This window comes from Pholcus phalangioides, unplaced genomic scaffold (assembly GCF_987345545.1).
Source record: "Pholcus phalangioides strain wild (caught in Gottingen) unplaced genomic scaffold, Ppha-v1.0 ptg000002l_1, whole genome shotgun sequence".
NCBI lineage: Eukaryota > Metazoa > Arthropoda > Arachnida > Araneae > Pholcidae > Pholcus > Pholcus phalangioides.
Genome location: NW_028301595.1, coordinates 15455399 through 15478714, shown reverse-complemented (window position 1 = coordinate 15478714; position 23316 = coordinate 15455399). Strand labels below are relative to the sequence as shown.

Genomic DNA, 23316 nt, shown 5'->3' with positions numbered 1-23316 from the left:
CCCCGAGTTACAAAGCCGAATGAAGACCGGTATTTGGCAGTAACTGCCAAAAGAAGCAGACGAAGTACAGCATCCGACCTGTCTCGTCAGCTATCTGCAGCCACGGGTACCACAGTTTCAAGGCAAACCGTGTACAGACGTTTGGGAAATATTGGTCTATATGCTCCCAGGCCTGTCAGATGTGTTCCGCTCTTGGCAACTCACTGCCGGCAGTGATTAGCCTGGAGTAGAGAACATGCAATGTGGACATCGTCACAGTGGGCTTGTGTGATGTTTTCCGACGAGTCCAGGTTTAGTTTGCAGTCTGATTCACGTCTGACTTTCATATGGAGAACGCCAGGTACCCGTTACCACCAAGATAACATCATTGAACGGCACCATTACGGTGGTGCAGCATTGCTCGTTTGGGGTGGAATTATACTGGGTTCCAGAACAGATCTGCATGTTCAAACCGGAACCCTGAAAGCTCAAATTTATCGGGACATCATTCTGGAACAACATGTAGGTTTGTTTAGGGGTGGCAGAATTTGTGTTTATGGATGACAACGCCCGTCCTCACCGAGCAAACATCGTAAACGAATGCCTTGAATCTGAGGATATAACCCGTATGGAATGGCCAGCATTCTCACCTGACTTGAATCTGATAGAGTATGTGTGGGACATGCTTGGCCGACGAGTTGCAGCCCGTCAACCACCTCCTACATGTGTACCGGAACTTCGAAGAGCATTGCTTGCTGAGTGGAGTGATCTTCCCCAAGATCAGATCGATAATTTGATACTCAGCATGCCTAGGCGTTGTACGGACTGTATTTCATCGCCTGGAAGACATACAATGTATTAACCATCATACCAACCATGTAATAGTAAGTTTTTGTAAAGGAGATATTTTTTTATACAATTGCTCCAGGGAGCAAAAATAATAGTTTTTATGAATGGTATCATACATACACCATCGTTTTTGTTCTTTATCTTTTGTTTAATAAATGGGCTTTATGAATGAGTAACGTTTGTTTTGTTTCTGAACCTTTATTTGCCGGAGCTGGCATTATCTTTAATTTATGGACATGAGTGTAAAAGCTTGATGATAAGTTGTTACGAGAACTGCAAAATATTGGATGGTAATACACAATTGCAACAATAAAGAGATTGATGCAGAAGATAATTTAAAAAACTCTGACACATTTGCAAAAGCTTTAAAAGCAATAAAGAAAAACTCTTCAGAATTACATAAAACTTCACAAACTGATGCAACTTTTTCTAATTATTTGAACTTGAGATGGTAGTTTTCTGGGATAGACTGCAACAAAATCAGTCTTCAAATTGAAGGTATTTCAAAATATTAAAAATTTAATAATGTAATAGTATTGTAATCATAGGGATGTTTTTCATGTTCATCTGAATTCGATGAAGAAATATTATTTACCAACATTTTAAGAATAAAGCCAATGCCTTTATATTCAGCCAAGTATTTCACTTACTTGCATATATTAATTTTCATGTTATGAATTCATTGACAAGATTAAGATTAATTTTTTGCTTATTAAGAAATTAAGTTAATTTGAATTTTTAAAAAATTATAATTTTTTACATTCCTTGGGAAATAAGTGTGAAGATAGAAACAAAATTATTATCAGTCTTGTAATGTTTGCTTTGTTCCCACATATCGGCATGTGCAAAGAAAACCAATATTACCAATCAAGTTCATCATCCTAGACTGAAATATGAAAAATACAAACTGGTAAATTTGAGTAATTCATTGACGATTCACTATATTTACCACTACTTAATCACCAATTCTATGGATATGTATATTACCTCTTCGTGACCATCTTGAACAAAGTCAAAAATGAGTTCTTGATACATGGAATACTGCCTTGAAGGTAATTGAAAACTTCCTGCAGATTGAACTGTATGCATGGTTCTAACTGTAGTTTTCTGAGGTACCTGTTTGCTAGGAAAGGGTGTTTCAGGAAATAGGGGCCATGTGTGATAAAGGGAGGTCTTGAATAAGGATGATTAAGTGTTAAATGTGGAATAGAATTTTTAAGTATGTTTAAAGGTAATTGGTAATGTGAGAAGCAGGAAAAAAATATTATGTTTAGACCCATTAAAAACTAACGATATTAAAATAAATCTATCATTATCTAAATATTGATCTAATGATTTATTATTGCAAAACAATTTTTGAGATATATACAGTCAATTCTCAGTAACTAGAATTCAGATAAGTCAAATATCTCTTTAAGACAAAGTTTCCTCTGAAGTTTTTCTCTGCTCCAGAACCTTCACTATTATTTTAATGTTAAAGTTTTTCCGGTATGAGATGAATTTTTTAAAAAATTTCATTTATCCTCCCCATGAGGAATTAAAGGTATATGGCGTACATAAATAAAAACATTTTATTCCCCCCCCTCTTCTATTCCAGTTTTTTTCTAAGCACTGAACAATGACTAGGAACTTGGTCATCTGCGCGTGGAAATTATCTGTTGCGTGTATGGTCTTGCCAAAATCACCATTTCTTTTTCATCCTGCTGCGAGTAAATTGAGAATTCAAATGCTAATACATTGAGCAGTGATTTTTCAAAAACTTTGCAGGAAAAGTTTAAAGCTTTAGATTTGAAAGAAATGCATTTCCCAAGGAGAATATCATTGTTAGAAAGTAAAGCATCCCTCCAAATACACTATCAACAATCTTAAAATAAGGACATTATTCAGGTAAGGTTCTCTTCATATATGGTTGAAATAAAAGACAATAAAAATTATTGAATTTTTTTATTGAGAATAATTTTGTTTTCTTTTTATTCATAATTTTGTTTTCTCTTTATTCATAATTTTGTTTTCTCTTTATTCATAATTTTGTTTTCTCTTTATTCATAATTTTGTTTTCTCTTTATTCATAATTTTGTTTTCTCTTTATTCATAATTTTGTTTTCTCTTTATTCATAATTTTGTTTTCTCTTTATTCATAATTTTGTTTCTCTTTATCGATAATTTTGTTTCCTTTCTACTGATAGTTTTAGTCTAGACAAATAATATTGTGTACACGTTTATACTCATAATACATATATTCACGTATTTTTATTTATTTTTTAAATATTCCAAGGATCCATTCAAAAAACTGGAAAAAGTAGAATGCCGGGGGGGGGGGGGGTAATCCAAATAAAAGTTTCCAAAAGTATCTGCTAAATTTTGATAAATTACACAAGGATGATAAGTAAACAGAATAGAGCACATGGACAGACAGTTGAATTCTCACAATAACAGGGAAAACTGTTATTATAACAGACTTCTCATTATAAGAAAATTTTAATATTTTCTCTGTAGAAAATATTGTAGTAAAATTTTATAAAATTTCTGCCACATATGATGATATAAGATGATGCCACATTCTAATGATATAAGTCTTTGTATCATTTTGTAATAATATTAATGAAAGAATAGGACTGTGCAGTAGTAAAGTTGGTTTTTGGGTGCAGTTGATTCTATAAAATATTTTTGCAAAGAATTTCATATTCTCAAAACGATTTAGCAAACCAAATGAACAACTAAAACCAGGGCTGTTTGGTTTAAACCATATTGGTTTTAACCAAGTGGTTTTTTTAAAAACACCAGCATGGTTTTTTTTTTCAAAAAATCAAATAAAAGTGGCCTAAATATAATTTTTTTCCATGAAAAATATCATATATATTGGTCATTCTTAATCAAAATTTTTCATTCTCACCACATTTTATATTCTTGGGGTACACTCTGATAGTATATCTTTAAATAGTATAAGATGATATAAGTGGTTTTTTAAAGAAGTTTCATAAAAGTGGCTTGAATATAATATACTTATATATAATTTTTTTCCCACATAAAGTATCTTAAAGTTATATACAGAAGCCAAAATTTCTCATTCTTACATTTTTTAACTTTTGGCTGCATTCTGATGCTCTATCTTTAACAAATCACCAAGTCATAACATTCAACAGTTGTTATACTTTCATCTTTAAGCCCAGTTAATCAGGGTTCTAATGTGTAGTAGTAACAGATTTATGAAAAATAATCAGCTATATACAGGGTGATTAAGATTGAAGTTTTGATTCCAAAGCTATGCAATAAGAACTACTGATAAGAATGACTTGAAAATTTGCATAGATACTCCTGAAGCAAATGGAAATTTCTTTGACAAAAGAAAAGAAAAAAAAAAGTACAAGTAGTGCAAAATGTGCAAGTAGATGATGCTGTACTTGGCCAGCAGTAGGTCTATAATTTATGTTGTGCAATCACATCATATTGGCATTTCAACAGCATCAGTGTGTGGATAGCACAACTTTTATCAAGATGCACATTGCGATACCAGCAACGCAGCTGCTGAAGAACCATTTTGGCAATAACAGGATGACATGACACTGGCTGGCTGCCAATTCACCTGACCCTTGAAATTTCTGGCTGTGAGGAGGTACCTCAAAATGTTATGAACAATGATTGGATTGTAAACTTTGGTGAATTGAAAGCACATTCCCATTATTACTACGACATAGCCTGATCTGTTGCTAAACAAGCATTTTTGTGATTTCATCTCATATCAGAACATTTCGTCCAGAACACAGCAGACAACATATTTAACATTTTTTGAGTAATTTGTAGTTATTTGTTCAATTACTTCACTTTTTGGGATGTTTCCCAGAATTATGAAATTGTGTAATACTAATAAAGTTATCATTTTGCCCTGACTGGCTGTCATTTCCATTCTGCAAGCAGATTTCTTAAATGATGGACAGTGTCGTTAATTTTACATTTCTAAGTATTTTTCCCCCTTTGCCATACAAAATTTCATTGTTTCAGGAATATTCATATAAATTTTAGTCATTCTGACAATGGTTCTTTTTTTTTTACAGTGTTTTAAAATTGTGTTTAGACATGTACCAATTCGTTAGAAATTTCGCAGAGGAGTATGGACAAGGTACATGTGTGGTTTAGTAGTAGTAGTATTTTAAAATCAGAATTTTAGTTACAATCACCCTGTATATAATAAATCATTGCTAATTAATCTGCATTATTTGTGTTTCATTAAATACATTATATTCACCTAATTTTTAATCACAATTTTTGCAAAATAGCTTTCTAATTAAGTGTACTGAAAGTTACTGAAGAAATTACCTTTATATCACATGGTTAATAGTAACATTAAGAATTTTCAAACACAAAATAATTCATTGAGTTAATCAAAAAATAATTAAATTGCAAAAGCTGGTTTTTGTTGAAATGTAAGAAATATTTATAGATTAATTAATATGGGAATAGTGTGAATTACGTTGACATTTTATTTTAATTAATTATTAGAAGTTTTAATGATTTTTTGGAAAATTTATTGTTTTTATTGTTAATGCTATTTAAACCAAAAAAAAACTGGTTTAAACCACAGTTTCCCAACCTTTTTCGTCCCATCACCCTCCTCTTAAGAAATTTTTTTCTCCCATCGCATCACCAACGCAATCTAACCCATAGGATCCTATGTTACACCTGTAGCTTCTACCGCCTCCCCGGGACATTCTATTGCCCACATTGGGAATCACTGGTTTGAACCAATAAAACCTGGTTTTTGGTTGTTTTTTTTTACCAACCCTGATTAAAACTGAACTGCAGATTTCATCAACTTGGAAACATTTTTTCTGCTCATCTGAAAGTTTTTTAGCATGATTTATTCAGCTGTTGAAAACGACTTTAATCAGTCATCTGGCCAATTAATTTCTTCTTTTCCTCTTTCTTTTCTTTTAAAAGTTTGAAGCTAATAAAATATATTTTCCCGATTAAATTTTTTTATGAATACATTGAAACTGACTTCATCATATTCTTAACTGCATTTTTAAATCATCAACAAAAAAATTATAATAATTAAAGTAACTACTAATTAGTTTTCAAAATTGAAATAATTTGACAAAATATCTTTGCAATGGCATATGCCATCATAACCAGATGAGTTCTGGTTCCAGATGAGTTCTGATGCAAAGTTCTGGTCCAACAAGCCCTAGCAGTGACCATGATCTCAGAGTCACTTTGAGAGACTAAAGTCGAATAAAATTGTCACATATTTCATGTGTATAGGGAGAAAGCCTAAAAATATGAAAAAATAAAAAATATGACTTTTCTGAGTACATCCTTTGTTAGAAGTACCTCAGAGTAATGTTTACAAGGGCAGCATGAACGATGATAAGTGATAGTAACCCATCCTTTTAGTTTAATTCTTCAAGGAAAAGAAAGAAAAACTGACCTTTTAAGAGATTTTTTGATGTTATAGCAAAAGCTCTAATTTGTACTTGTTATAACCGAATATCTTTCTATCTTTAACATCAGCTATTTGAAAATATGTTTTGTACACTTGTTATACTGAGATTCTCATTAAAAGCAATCCTCATTGTATCAAACTTTCACTGTAGCTAAAATTGTTCCAGAAATTTGTATCACTTTCACTTACTAGAAAGACCAAACACACCATGTTCCCCAATCTTATGCAGATTTCAGAGCATATAGCAACGTGGTACATAGTGAGAAGTGAGTGAGCCACTTCGACTTACTAATAATTCTCATAATAGAACTTTGATGTCTATAGATAATACAGTGAAACCTTGCTACAATGATACTCAATGTAACAATAAATCTCTCTACAACGATATTTTTTCAACTTTTTTAAGAAATGTCTATACTTTAATGCTGAATTGCTGCTTCTCAATATAATGATAATCCCTCTACAACAATGTTTTCTTGGTCCGCAGAGTATCTTCGTATCGAGGTTTCACTGTATATCACACCCGCATAAAATTACTTTGACATATTCAGATTTTAAGTTATAGAATTTTTGACTAAATATAATAAAATATAGAATAAATACCTTTTCTGCACCAATACTGTCTGCAGTAATTTCTTTGTTACTTACACTACAAAAAAAAGTTATTCAAAAAAATTAAATCTTCCCTGAAATATGTTAACAGTAAAATAAGAACACTGGCATTCTACAGAATGTCTAATGGGTTTTGGCAAAGTATGAAATATGAGGGCTTGAATTTAGAAATTAACCTTTTCCCTATTCAAGGGAGAGATATCTCTGCCTAGAATAGATGGAAGAAATACATGAAAGTGCTCACCTTTATCTTATTGATGCTTCATTGGTAACCCTACGAAGAGGAATTCCATTTTTGTTTCCCCATTTTACCTCAGCATTATTTATTTTTATTTTCTCCCTTGCTACAGTTTGGTGATAGGAAAAAATACAATATTACATAGGAAAAGGGTGGGGTGGAAAAAAAAATAAAAACCTTCTTCATTCAACATTTATTGAATAAAGGAAGAAGACAACAAAGATACCAGTTTCTGAGATTTATCCCTTATTAGAAGACACCTCCCATTAACTGACACTTTTACATCCTGTAGAACAGGACTTCTATATATTTTGCTATATATTAACAGAAACTCTTTGTCAGCAAACAACAATTTTGGTCCCATGGATGTCTGCCATTGAAAGACCCCCCTTCTGTGTGATATGCTCACACAGAAGCTTATGATATTGATATGAAGTATTTGTAAATACTGCTGTATTCATTGATAATTATATCAGTTTTACTTGTAAATTATATAATAGCTCTATGTAAAAATGATAATTAGAGAAATTTGTATCACTAGTAAATTGTAGAAGGTTCATGAGACACTTGGCAAGATTGGCAATCAAGTCAATGACTTTGACAACTTTCATAAAAGGGTGTGGAGATTTCTCGATACTATGTAGGAACGCGAAATTTCTTTCCCTTTTTAGAATTTTTTTCTCTTCTAAGGTCACTGAAATTCATGCCAGGGAACAGATAGACAGACGATAAGAGAAACAAAACCAAGCTCTATGCTTTATTATAATGTTTTTTCACTGTGTGTAATTGAGCTACTGCCTGCCTGATAGAATTTTTTTTTGTTATATACATGAATTTGTGTCCTCCTGTATTGAATCCTCATGCCTTATTCTGATCAAGTCCTCTTAAAATGGAGTAAGTTGTAAAAATATGTACAAAATAACTTTTGTTGAAAAAGTTTTACATGATAAATTTTATTATATGTTAATTATACCTATAATTAATGTTAAAAGCCAATACTTCATACCTTGCCAGCATTCTATAAAATGCTAAATTTTATACTTTACAGATAACAAACATATAAACATAGTGTAAATATAATTTCAACATTATGATAAATTTGAAATATACTGAACAGAAAATAATTGAAAATGTAATAGTTGTTATAATTTGATTTATTCTGGTATAAGTGTGGCAAAATTTTGTGGAGGTAAGGAAGGCAACTTCTACTGCATAATGGATTTTCCCTAGGTAGAAATAAATTACCTTTTGGATGAAACAATATACTAATGAAAAAATGTGTAGACCCAAAATTGGAAAAAGAAACCACAGCTAGACGTGTTTCGGAACTGTATGAAGTTCCTTCATCAGTAGAAAAGAATTGGAAGATAGTGAAAAAGTGATAATGATTTTGACTCTGTTGTCTGGAACAGAAGTAACTCTCGAACTTCATACATTTAAAAAATGTGTCTAGCCATGGTTTTTTTTTCCAGTTTTGGGTCTATAGACGTTTTTCCCCTAGCATATTTTCCCTAGGAAGTTGAGCGAAATCACATGATATGTGCTGGTGGTCAGTCGATAGTATTGTCTAACAGACAATCATTGTTGTTTTTTTTTCATCTACGTCTGCCGAATGTTTGGGAATAAGAGCAGCATGGTGCTATTCATATTTGTGACAGAAGGAGTTTGCAAAGTGCATCAGCAAACAAAGGCAGTGTATGGTGAACATGCAGTCATTGACTCGTGTGCAGGACTGGCACAAGTGTCACCACTGTGTACTCAGTCCTATAGTGGAATTTCTCTGTAATAATGGCATGAACAGAACCGAAGAAACTCCTCCTCTCTTGCCGATGTCCCTTATTGTGTGTGTTCTCTGTTTGGGTTGGTTATGCGTTTGAATTGTTTCACTAAAAAGCATCTGTAATGACAAGGGGAACAGGTCGAAAATCATTATTCACAGATGTCCCTCACGCAAAAGCTTGTGCCAGACCTGCACAGAAGTCAATAACAATACGTGTTCACCCATACACTGTTTTTGATTGCAGATGCACTTTGAAACCTCCAACTCCTTTTGCCACAACAGTATGAATAATACCACGTTGCTCTTCTTTACTCATAAACATTCCACAGATGCAGATGAAAAAACAATGATTGCCTGTTGGACAATACCGTTGGCTGACCACCAGCAAATATCACAAGATTTCGTGTGACTAACTAAGACTCCAGTCCATTACGGGTCTAGGTCAATTCGTCGCGATCAACTTGTCGCACGACAATTCGTCGCGATCAACTTGTCGCACGACAATTCGTCGCAATCAATTTGTCGCAGCGTCAATTCGTCGTGCTACAAACTCGTCGCGGTACAAATTTGTCGCAGAGTCAGTTCGTCGCGGTACAAATTTGTCGCAGAGTCAGTTCGTCGCGGTGAAAATTTGTCGCAGACTCATTTCGTCGCGGTACAAATTTGTCGCAGAGTCAGTTCGTCGCGGTACAAATTTGTCGCAGAATCAGTTCGTCGCGGTACGAATTTGTCGCAGAATCAGTTCGTCGCGGTACAAATTTGTCGCAGAGTCAGTACGCCGATCAAATAAATTTTCAAAATTAAATTTTCACTGTATAAGCCGCACTCCCGCTTTCTGGCGGGATCTCCATTTCTCACAGCGAGTGGCGTTGGGCGAACACACCAAGATGATAAATTACGATAAAATAAATTTTCAAAATTAAATTTTCACCGTATAAGCCGCACTCCCGCTTTCTGGCGGGATCTCCATTTCTCGCAGCGAGTGGCGTTGGGCGAACACACCAAGATGATAAATTACGATAAAATAAATTTTCAAAATTAAATTTTCACCGTATAAGCCGCACTCCCGCTTTCTGGCGGGATCTCCATTTCTCACAGCGAGTGGCGTTGGGCGAACACACCAAGATGATAAATTACGATAAAATAAATTTTCAAAATTAAATTTTCACCGTATAAGCCGCACTCCCGCTTTCTGGCGGGATCTCCATTTCTCGCAGCGAGTGGCGTTGGGCGAACACACCAAGATGATAAATTACGATAAAATAAATTTTCAAAATTAAATTTTCACCGTATAAGCCGCACTCCCGCTTTCTGGCGGGATCTCCATTTCTCACAGCGAGTGGCGTTGGGCGAACACACCAAGATGATAAATTACGATAAAATAAATTTTCAAAATTAAATTTTCACCGTATAAGCCGCACTCCCGCTTTCTGGCGGGATCTCCATTTCTCGCAGCGAGGGGTGTTGCGGGAACACACCAAGATGATAAATTAGGATCAATGCCCATCCCAAAGCACAATTTGCCTAAGGGGTCATTCAAGTATTACGTCAGGATCGGGGAGGGAGTTTCGGATTTGTTGACTTTTGATGGCGGGGGGGGGGGGGGTTGAAGGTCGCTTACGTCATCAACCACCCCTTTTTGAAGATATGAAATATTCTAAGCTTCTGGTGAAATTTTGCTGACGGGGGAGGGGATGGGGGTCAGTGTTTTGCTGATTTTTGCTGACAAGGGGGAGGGGGTCAAAAATGGCTGAAAATCTGCTCACGTAATACTTGAATGGCCCTAATTCACTATTGAATATGTATCTGCCATGTAGGGAATACATCTTTGAGGAATTTTTTACCGACAATATATCTAAGGCTAGCATTACACTATGAAAGTGTTCTAAAAGTCCTTTTATAAAACTTGAAAAATTCAACCAATAAGATTATCGGTTGCATTTGCTCGAATGTAACCTATGAACTTTATTGGTTGGATTTTTTGAGTTTTCAACTTGAGCAACTTATCCGGTGCAAATTAAATTTTGAAAATGTATGTGATCGCAATTTATCATCTCGGTGTGCGCCCCAACTCCCCTCGCTACGAGTAATGCAAATCTCGAGAGAAAGCGACAAGTGTGGCTTATCCGGTGAAAATGAAATATTAATTAAATTAAATTATTAATTATTTCAGGTTCTTGTGGAGATACTGTAGTGGTTAATGTTGGTGGGAGTCTCGATTCCACATGGGACAGATACAAGTTTACACTTAAAGACAGCCTCCGCTGTACTGTAATTTGGGGAATATCATAAACACCGACATTTTTTTACAGAATTTTAAAATTTTATCATAGAAAAAATGATTTTTTTAACATTTACAATAATTAAATAATAAAACATTAATATCAATTGTAATTTTAATTTCGATGTAATTTCGATGATTTTTTTCGAAATGACAAAAAAAAAAATTTAGTAAACTGTGTGCATTTCTTGATGGAAAAAAACTTTTCTTCATGTTTATTTTTTCACGTATGAGACAAAAAAACCTACATACAGATCGCGTGACGAGTTGACTCTGCGATAAATTGACGTCCCGACGAATTGGTTACACGACAAATTGTCACTGCGACGAATTTGTACCGCGACGAATTGGCTCTGCGACGAATTTGTACCGCGACGAATTGGCTCTGCGACGAATTTGTACCGCGACGAATTTGTATCGCGACGAATTTGTACCGCGACGAATTTGTATCGCGACGAATTGGCTCTGCGACGAATTTGTACCGCGACGAATTGGCACTGCGACAAATTGATGCGCGACGAGTTGAGCGCGACAAGTTGATTGCGACAAATTGACCGGCTACGAGTCCATTACACAATATATAGGGGTTGCTTTAATTATCTCCGGCTCTACCTCTACACAAGGTTTTGCCACTACACAAAAAATAAACCAAATTAAAACAATTGTTTTGTTTTCATTTGATCCACCCTTACATATACTTGAAATTTACCTATTTGCTACAGCATCTTCATTTTGCAATAATTCTTTCACAGCAGCACAAGCTACTTCTGCAAATAAAAAATCCAGCCAAGATAAGTGATGATGCCATGGAACACTTTATGGTCCTGTGCATATTTGAATATACACAGCAAATACATGGTAGGAAAAAAAACCCATTATACAAATTTATTTTCACAATTTTTTTTGGTATTTTAGAAAGTATGCTTTTTAGTGCCATTTCAATATAAAATACAGCTATATAAGTACAATTCTTTTTCATCTATAAAGACTTGATTCTTTGTCAGTGTCGGTTTTGAGAGCTGCTGAAATTTTACATATTCATAAATTTATAAATTCTCACCAAATTGAGGATATTGGAAATAAATTCACTGCAAAAACTATTCAACTTCACCAAGCAAGTTTTGATCTGCTTATGGATAATATAAAAATCATGACAATTTGTTACCCTTAATTAACTATTTTAGCTAATTCAAAAACCACTCAAATTAATTAAATTGCTGTGTTGATGTATTGTTTCAATTAAAAATATTCTAATAGAACCAATTCACACCCGTTATTCAACAACAAAAAATTTCAATAGGGTCATTCCATTTTAAATCACCCAGCAAAATGCCAAAATCACACCTATAGTCTCAGATTTCAATGATTTTTTTTTATTTGTTGCTTTTACCATCCGTATTAACCGTGTGAAATATTATTTGCCTATCTCTAAAACTTTGAGATAAAAAATGTTGAAATTTGGCAAAAAATGATGCAGATGCCTTTTCCGAGGCTCAACTTTTAAGCGGCATTGTTTGAGGAAAAAAATAAATCATAACTTTTTCAATTTTCAATATATTCAAGTGAAGTTTTCACTAAAGTGTTCACAAAAACATACAGAATATGAATAAAAATAATTCATACACTTACATTTGAAATATACATGCAAAAAAATTATGTAAGCTTTATTTTTGTGGAATTTTTCGTTAGAAAAAACAATTTTTCTAACATATTTTTAGACCAGAGGAGAGCACAGCAGTTACCAAAACAACTTTTATTTTAAATTTCTCCTAAATATATGAAGTAAAATACTGGAGAAAAAAATAATGGTTTTTTGACTGTTAATATACACTGCTCAAAACAATTAGGGGAGCACATGGTTTTAACAAAATTACGCAAAGATGTATACCGATAAGTAACATAAAATGAATCATCCATAATTTAAAGCCTAGCAGGAAACGGAAGAAGAAAACTTCATATGCAAATCAAAGTTCATGACGTCAAAAACCAGAAAAAGGAGATAAGGGCAGAAATCGGGATGTTGCTTCGCCTTGGAGACGTCATTCGTGGGGTTAGAAAACCATTTTTTTTTCTCAAAAAGTGTTTGAGATACCTACATGAAATTTTGCATGATCAACAAGGATGATAGAAGTAATAAACAAAAAATAATAATTGGAATCCAGGATCATGGGTAGCATTTCAATATCTAGTTGAATGATTTTAAATCAGAGCGATCGTCTTATTTCAATGAATTTTGTGTTGCGAGCCAGAATAAATATATTAACAATCAAAAAACCATTATTTTTTTCTCAAGTATTTTACTTCATATATTTAGGAGAAATTTAAAATAAAAGTTGTTTTGGTAACTGCTGTGCTCTCCTCTGGTCTAAAAATACGTTAGAAAAATTGTGTTTTTTCTAACGAAAAATTCCACAAAAACAAAGTTTACATAATTAATTTTTTTGGATGTAAATTTCAAATCTAAGTATATGAATTATTTTTATTCATATTCTGTATGTTTTTGTGAACCCTTTAGTGAATACTTCACTTGAATATATTGAAAATTTAAAAAGTTATGATTTATTTTTTTTCTCAAACAATGCCGCTTAAAAATTGGGTCTCGGAAAAGTCATCTGCATCATTTTTTGATAAATTTCAACATTTTTTTTTTCTCAAAAAGTTTTAGAGATATGCAAATAATATTACACACGGTTAATAAGAATGGTAAAAGCAACAAATAAAAAAAATCATTGAAATCTGAGACTATGGGTGTCATGGCTGGGTGATTTGACATGGAATGACCCAATAAGTTTTTATGGGGGAATGGGCCACAGAGAGTTAATAATATCTTTTGATGAATCAAACTGAAATTAAATTATCCAAATAAGTATGATAAGCCATTTAAGAAGAAAAACATCATGTAAAAGAATAAATATTGTTCAAAGACGAACATACATATCTATCTTGAAACAATATAACAAGAAACTAATAAAAACTTGGCTGATGAACCAAAAAAATTCAATAAATCTTACAGTACTTGGCTGTGTGTTGTGTTTTCCATAATGCTTTGAAACAAGTGGTTTTAGCTGTTTGAAGTGGAAATTTTGTAGTTTAGTAAATTTTAATGAACATTTTTTCATGTATTTCCTTGAATGCGGTTAAAAATAATTTTTTACTTTAGGAAAATGTCTGTTTAATCAGTAATATCATAAAATTTCCAAAGAAAATATAAAAAGATAAGTTGAGTACACAAAATTTAGTTTCATTCAAATTAGTTTTTTTGTTCTTGCATTAAAATCATACACGACTTATACAAAGCTGCAGAGAGTAAAAAGCCACAGCATTTCCACTTATTTATTGAAAATTAAATTAGTTAAAGATGCTAAAATATAACAATTTTTACATAATGGCTTTTCCCTACCCAACCCAAACTTCTTTAAGATGTGAAAAAAAAAGTCATTACGCAGGAAAAAAGTGTACACATGTCAATGTGGTTATGTTGAAAAATAAATTTATAAATATATCAGCATTTTTGGTACATCAATTTAAAATTAAGAATTATATTAGCAAATTACACCAGAAGTCCCCACCGGAACTTGTTAAATGGCTCTGAGAGATTGAATAGACGTTTTATGTACAGTAAAATCTCCTCGAACGGCCACCTCCAAACAACAGTATGCTCTGAATAACTACCACATTCTGTTGGAACAGAAAGATAAACATCCCATAGACTTAACACTGCAGGTGATCCTAGAACAACGGCCACTTTGGACATGGAGTTGGGCAAAAATGAACATACGTGATGAGGAAAATAATTTTCAAAAGGTAGTTTTTCCCCTCCTTTGAACCCTATAGGTGAAAAAAATAAGATTTTTTCCTGGGTACAAATGGTATATTGAAGTCAATGGAGAGGAAAAAAAGTGTCACTTAAGCGATCTGAATGCCACTTAGTGCATTCCTACAAATTTAAGTTTGAGATTGACCCGACATTTTGGCCGTAATGGGTTAAGCATGTATGCTCTAGTTTATAGTTTCCCAAACTTATTGGCCCATCAACCCCCCCCCCCCACCCCAAAAAAATTTTTCTTCTCATCGCCCCCCCCCCCTCTCACACCAACCCATAGGATCTTATACTAAACATAAAGTTTCTATTGTCCCCCCCCCCCCCAGATCTTTCCATCGGCTCGCGGGGCGAGGCATATTATTAGGGAAACACTGGTCTAGTTGATCTCGTGGGTGGGAACAAATAACCATCTGAATTTGCTGGTGCACTATGCTGGTCCATATCAGTTTTTTTCAACAAGTCGTTTCATTGTGTTCTATACGAGGTGTTCTGTTAATGGGCAGACAAACTCAAAGGGTTGTTAGTAGACATCAGGGGGAACAAAAATTACAAAGGAACACGGTGTCATATACCTTATTGAGAGGTGAAATTCTCGAAAAACACATGCAGGTTTCAACGTCATACTGGAACGCCAAAAAGTGTAATAATAACTACACAAAAAGATTTGTATGATTAATTATTATAAGAGTTGTTGGAAGTGGCGGCCGCTGATGTCATTGCACAGTCTACAACGACGTAAAAACTATTCCCGAACGTGTTCGAATATACCAGGTATGCTTTTCATGTCTGCCGCAGCGACGACAATCCGATCTATGAGACCCTACTGTGTCCACAAGCGTCACTGTGCTAAGTGCCTATTGCCATCTGCTCGACCATAAATCAGATGCATATCAGCGTATTCCTCATTCATGTAGTCAGCCATCACAATACGCATTGAAACAGACAACAAACTAACTGCTACACATGCTTACTACCCTGCAGCAATATAGCACTACTTTACATCGGCTGCAGCATGTGATCTTACCCCAGCACATATGTTTCACGATGCTGCTTTTGTCAGATATAGTGAGCAAATCCACGAACGCATTCAGCGATCAACTGACATCCACCTTTCATCTCCTCTGGACTCAGAGTCTGTGCATACGTTTTTCGCGATTTTCACCCTCTCAACTTGGTTAGCGACTCCATGTTCCATTGCAATTTTTGTTCCTCTTGATGACTACTAACAACTCCCTGAGTTTGTCGGCCCATTAACAGAACACTCTGTATATATATACACACACCTTGGGCTGTTGAATAGTCTTTACTTGTTAACTAGGAGAAGACCCTTTAATTGCTTCATTATGAGGACTTGAAAGAATTGTCTAGAAGTGGAGGCTTAAAGTCTGATCCGCACCTTCTCGTGGTGCAGCCTGTAAGTATCCATGTTTAACACGTGGTGAACGGACGTTGATGGGCTTCCTCCAACCCGCACTGGCCAGCGTGGAGGATTACGGCCAGAACCCTCTAAAAAGAAATATGAGCTCTGTCAATAAACTAAGGCCCTCAGTCCCCAGCAGTCTGAGTGTCCCTGGTTACAGCAGCAACCAGCAAGACATGAAGACAGAGGGTGCTAAAAATCTCTGGGGTTGGGCCAGGCTGCCATAAGATGATGACCTTGGCCACGTATAATGGACGATCTTTCTTCAGAAAATCATTTGAAGGAGTTGGAGGAAGAACTGGAAAGAATAAATTGGGACATCTTAGGCATCTATGAAATAAGAAGAAAAGGAGAGGAGAAAATCGAACTTGCCAGTGGACATGTATTTTACTAGAGAGGAACAGATAATGGAAGAACCAGTGGAGTAGGATTTCTCATTCATAAGAAGTGGAAAGATCACATAGTTGAGTTAGATAGTACATCTGATAGAGTTGTAAAGCTGGTTATGCAAATGTCAAGCAGATATCGGATACAGATTATACAAGTCTAAGCACCAACAACAAGTTATTCTGAAGAAGTAGAAGCTTTTATGAAGAACTAGACGAGCTGCATAGTAAAGGAAACCATCATATCAAAATAGTAATGGGTGACTTCAATGCCAGAATTGGAGAGAAGAAATGGTGAAAGCTCAGTTGCAAGTCATCGTTATGGTGAACGTGAACGAAATGACACAGGAAACCGACTCATCGAATTTGCAGAGAGCGAACAGTTATGCATCATGAATTCATTTTTTAAGAATCCCAAAAGAAAGTGGACCTGGAGAAGCCCAACTGGAGCAACTAGTGAAATCGACTACATCCTATCTAATAAGAAGCATATGATCCAAGACTGCCGTGTCTCAACAAATTCAATACAGGAAGTGATCATTAACTGGTTAGATGTAGAATAAGACTTAACACTAGAATGGAAAGAGTGAAACTTAACAAAAATAGAAAAACTGTCATTGATATGGTAAAGCTTTGAGAACATTGATATAAATTCCAGTTAGAGCTGAAGAACCAATTTGATTTACTATATAACACCACTGATGATGAACAAGATGTCACCATGATAAACAAAACTTTAACCACTACCCTAAAAGAAGTAGTAAAAGAAGTCGCTGGAGAAAAAGAAATCAAACCGGTGAAAAAAATAACAGAAGAAACAAAGAAACTTATGAAAGACCACAGAGAATTTCAGATTAAGAATGACCCTAAATCAAAAGTGGAATATGCAGAACTTTGCAGGACAGTACGAAAGCGGATTACAGAAGATGTCAGAAAGTTTAATTGTGATATTATAAGGAAAGCATTGGAAAATAATAGGCGCTTAAAATCAGCAAAATAAAAACTGTGTGTAGGGAGAAAGGAAATTTTTGCACTAAAAAAGGAAAGATGGAACCATCACAAAAGATGGAAATGAAATCATTAGTATTGTTGATGAATTTTATAATACTCTATACAAACATGAAGAACAGGATTGGAATAAAGGAAAGGGAGCAGGAAGAAAAGAAAATGGAGCCGAATTTTTAAAAGTAGCACCTGTGCTGAAAGAGGAAGTCTATAAGGCTATAAGATGTACGAAAAAAGGGAAATGCCCAGGTGAAGATGGGATTTCAATAGACATTATTAAAGAAGGAGAAGAATTTGCCAGTATGCTAGTCGCCTTGTTCACAAATTGTCTCACAAAATCGGATGTGCCTGAAGATTGGAATATCGCAATGATGGTTCTTATTTACAAAAAGGGAGAAAAAGAGGATATTAAGAACTATCGACCAATCAATGTCTTATCAGTAATTTATAAAATCTTCATCAAAGTGCTGACTGGCTTGAATCCAAATTGGACGAAGTTCAACCAAAAGAACAGGCAGGATTTCGAAGTGGATTCAGTACAATGGATCACATCCAAACAATCAGGGAACTTATAGAGAGACACAAGGAATACGAATTACCATTGTGTATGGCCTTCATTGATTTTGAGAAAGCGTTTGACTCTGTCTTCACATCTGCTGTTGTTAAAGCTCTAGATGTAATTGGGGTAGAGAAGACTTACATCAATATCATCAAGAAAATATATGACAAAGCAACTAAGCGATTTGTTTGGATAAAGGAAAAGCAAAGATTTAACTTGGAAAAGGAGTCAGACAGGGTGATACTATCTCACCAAAACTCTTTACCGCTGTTTTAGAAGTATTCAGAAAACTGGATTAGGATAAAAAAGGAATTAAAATAAATGGAGAATTTCTCAACCATTTGCGTCTTGCAGACGATGTTGTTATCAGCAGTAAATTTAGAGGAGACCTTCATCCAGCAGTGGATTGAAAATGGTTGATGATGATGATGACTGACACCTCAGTACTGCAAGTCTAAATTTTAGGGTGCTAAAATAGCATTGTAGATCGATAAATCAATTATTAAAATATTATCAATACAATCATATATTTTAATATAATCAATTACAGAATGGATTACCATTTTACTCTCTATATAGATCGCAAATTTTAATTATTTTTTTTCTTCAGAATTTAAACTTTCATTCCCAATAGCAGCTACATTTTCATGGTCCTGTTAGTGGCCATTGTTGGGATATGTTTTACTCCATATATATATATATATATATATTGCTAACTTGCTGCATACCAGAGTAAAATTCACATGGAAATATAGGTAGAAGTACTCATTCATATTTATATTTTTTTAGTTAATTGTTTATTCATACCTTTCGCTATAGGTTCCTTTGTTTCGACTCTTGTTGTTTTATAAGGCACCAGTGGTTCATCATCAGAATCCTCTGAAAACACAATCTTAGTTACTTTTTTTCTCCTTCCAGTACTGGTGTTTTGTGAACTTTTTTTCTGACTTTTTATTTTTATTTTCCCAGAATCTGGCACAGCAACATACGATATTGGAGGCTTCATAACAGGCTGCGAGTCTGCATTAATAGACAAAATGTGTTCTGCATCAGGTTTATAAAGCAATCGCCTGGAATGTTTCCTTGTCCTGGTAAGGTTTCTACTTGCAGTACTTTGCTGAGAAAATGCATTGCCATCAATATGGTTGATCTCAGTATGGTCTGCTGTACTTTTTGTATCCGAAATTTCATGCAAAGAAATCTTTCTCTGAATAGATTTATCACATGACTTATCATCTAAGGATGTTTTTTTCTCTTTTTGTACCAGGTTTTCCCTCCTGGAGGGAGCTTCATTAGAACCAGGCTGATCCTCTGGTAACAAAGCAATGCATGGATCCACAGCTCTCATCTGTTGGCTTGAGGACCCACCAGATTTAACTCTCAATTCTTTATGGGACCTTGTTTTTATAACATTAGGTACACTGTTAACTGCTAATTTTAAACTCGATTCATCAAGGCCCATGAGGGTTTGTACTTTACCAGTTGAGATTTCATCATTAACAGGCAAAGGTACAGTTTCAAAAACAGGATTGTGTATAGTTGCACTTTCCTGAAATTAAAATTGAAAATTAAACTCAACTAAACATTAGAAAAAACAATGATGGATTTAAAAAAAATTTGATTGTTTAATATATAATAATTAAAAGAATCCCAATTAGTCTCCTCGCAGGTGGTGGTAAGCATCTCCTATCAAGTCAGATATCAATGATTAATTTTGTGGTTGATGAATTTCACCTCTACTGTTCATATACCTCTGAATTATCTCTCTAGATTTGCCATAACTTTTTATATAAAGCTGATTTGACAGCATCTGCCAGTATCAGAAGACAAATACAAGCAAATATGCTGTTGAGTTGGTACAAATATACTTTATTGGGTTATATCTGCATAGCGTAGAATGTGACTCTCTTCCAATGAGACAATCCTTTGCCAATAAGAGATTCAATTTTGGTACTACCTTGCAAATTGAACTTTGCACAAAGAAATTTTGTTACGATTGGTTGAGTGACAATCCACCAACTTTGCAGCATCATATACACGGGAAGTTCACTATGCTGACATTTTACAGAAAAGTCAGCTAGTGCCCATTTTCATTTGGACAGTGGATTTCTCAACTGTAATGCATGAGTCTGCCTTCATAAATCTCAGTATATAGACATCAGTTTTTTCTCTCTCATTAACAGCACTTAGAGCTCTGCTGTCTATTTTCCAGTTTACTTTGTTCTGGTATCATTCATCTAATTATGGTACACATAAACAACATTTTGCAACAGAATAATTCACAGATAAACCACTCAGTTTCATACTGCAGTGCTCTGCTAGAGAGCCAGCAATCATGCTACATTTTATACAGCACATATCACTTCATATTTGTACGATGCAAACTCGCAACTCTTGCCTTATTTCATTAGCTACATGCAGTTGATGTAAAAATAGGAAGTCACAATAATATGACTCAACTATGCATATCTTGCTGCTGCAATACTCCTTACCCATCATTCACAGTATATTTTAAATAGTCTTGTAAGTTTGTTTTTTTTTCAAGTGAGATTATTTGTCTAAAAAAAGAAAAACTTTCGTTATTTTTAACTAAACTTAGAATCATTAAAATACCAATGTAGGTAAAACCTAGGATTTAATGCTTTTCAGACTTTTACAATAGCATGCATATGTAGGCTGAAATTTAGTAGCTATGTCCTTAAGGATAAAAGAAACTGTATTTTAATAGTTAAAAAGAAATTTTAATCAATGCAGTTACCTCTGGCTGATTTTGTATAACATACTTGCTACTTTGTGATAAATTTCTGCCAGTGGAAGAATTCTCCTCCTCTTCAGTACTTATTTGTTTGCCACTAATTTCTTGCCCTACATCACATTTCTGAAAACTTATAGAAGCTTGGAAAACAGATTTCCCAAGCTTTTTAGAAATTTTCTGTTGCCTTGGAAGACTGCTGCTGCTGAGATTTACTTCAAGCTCATTCTCACAGGATGATGACCTATTTGACTGAAAGAAAACAATAATACTGAAAATGAGTATTTCTCCCTATGTCGTAGCCAATTTATATTCGGATGAAATAACAGCAAAAGGAAAAAATACCAGATTATTTTTTAAATGCAAGATTTACAAAATTAGCAGCACCATTTTTTTTAAAAGTTTATTTAACATAATGAAATAGTACATAATAATGCAAGAAACTAATTCATCAAGAGAGCCCGTGGATCTATTCTGATGAACACACAGTATCGATGAGTGAATTGCAACAATGCAATTTCAAGGACAGAACAAACAGATAAACAAAAAAAACAAAAAATATTAATAAATACATCAAAATAATTCTGCATCTGTGAGCAAGTATGCAATCAGAATACAGTACGACATTTCAAACATACAGTGCATTTTCATATACATTATGAATGGAGAATATGAAATGCTAGAATGATCGCTAGAAAAGTTTAGCGATATCGACAATTGGAGGCAAAAAGCAGGAAGTGTACTTAGACATTGATAAAATTGGATTTAGCACTGACCAACAGAGCTCTGTTGATCTCCATCTGTCTCATTGCAGACACTATACCTTCCCCACCAAATTTTTTCTTCATATTAGAATAAAGCACATATGACAAAACATTCTAGGCTATGCGTCATAGCCAGGTGAAAATGCATCTGCACATGAAAACCACTAAATACACTATTGGTGCATAAGACAAAGGATTGCCTTTACAATGCACAGGCCCAATTTCATAAATTCTTTATACAGTGGAACTTCAATTCACAAGCGTAATTTATTCTGTGAATATGCTTGTAATCTGAAACCCTCGTATATTGAATAAAATTTCCCCCATAGGACGTATTGTAAACACAAATGATTCGTTCCACGAGCAGCCACACTCATTCCAGCCACGATCCTTTTGAAAGGAAAAATGCAGGTTGATTTACTTTTAAATTACTGTATATTTACTTATTTCATATTGAAGGCTCAAGTATTTCTGCAATGATAAAGAAGAGCAGGGTTTGCTTTGATTCGAAATTGCATTCCTACACAAGAGGGTGAGACACAAGTCTTTCATTGTCTTGTGCTATGAATGCCACTCCTGTAGTCAGTGATGTCATAATGAATGGGCCCAAATCAAACAACAAAGCCTTAAACTATTGAGCGGTTATATTAATACACATAGTTATGCATACAATATATTTTTTAATTTGGTATTTCTTTAAAATGATAAAAAAAAAGCTTCAAAAAATGCTTGAGCATGGCCCTAAGATGGATTTGCTTAAAATATGAGAAAGCAAACTGTCTGCTTTTTAGTTGTGATCATGTGACACTCAGCAGACAATGTGAATACACTGCATAAGTAATAGATTAATGCCCATCTAGGAACCTTTATTACAAATAAATACAAATAAAAAAACCACAACAGACAGAATGCCCAACAAGGCGGCTGAAAAAGAAGCCCATAAAAAATTTGGAGTTCGAATATATATCTAAACTATATCAAAAATACAGCAACCCAATAAGAGCAACAAAAAACCAAAATAATTATGATAAAATATAAATATTACATAATATGTTGTACTGCTAGAAATATATTGTTTATCAAGGCAAAATCTGTTTATATTTTTTTAAATTTTTGCTTATTTTGTGAGACATAACTAGTTGAGTAAATATTTATTGAAAACTTTTGCTTGTCTTGCAAAAAAAATGTGTAAATATAATAGATTGCAATCTGAAGTTTTACTGTATTTTCCAGATTCGGATTTGCCATGTCCCAATACCAGACACTTGTTGTTTGTTGCATAGTCATGCTTTGTTGCTGGCTTAGATTAGAAGAATGCCACCATATTTGTTTCAACTTAGATGAAAAAGCCAGACTCTCTTAATGATGAACAATATGTCAATTTGATCACACAAGAATACTTATTTTCAGATAGTGGGAACTACAAAA

At 34.2% G+C, this 23316-nt stretch overlaps 1 protein-coding gene across 2 annotated transcripts in view; it reads right to left on the bottom strand.

Moving 5' to 3' along the window:
* The window catches only part of LOC149089463 (uncharacterized), a 171705-nt gene that overhangs the window by 50565 nt on the left and 97824 nt on the right, over nucleotides 1-23316 (bottom strand). Inside the window, exons 22-26 of one of the 2 annotated variants that reach the window (XM_089238742.1) lie at nucleotides 21131-21376; nucleotides 19180-19921; nucleotides 11889-11946; nucleotides 6872-6917; nucleotides 1816-2001 (exon numbers count right to left, since the gene is read on the bottom strand). In XM_089238742.1, coding sequence (XP_089094868.1) covers nucleotides 1816-2001; nucleotides 6872-6917; nucleotides 11889-11946; nucleotides 19180-19921; nucleotides 21131-21376 — 1278 coding nt within the window. The remainder of the gene's footprint in view (nucleotides 1-1815; nucleotides 2002-6871; nucleotides 6918-11888; nucleotides 11947-19179; nucleotides 19922-21130; nucleotides 21377-23316) is intronic. The other variant, XM_089238746.1, reaches the window with a different exon arrangement.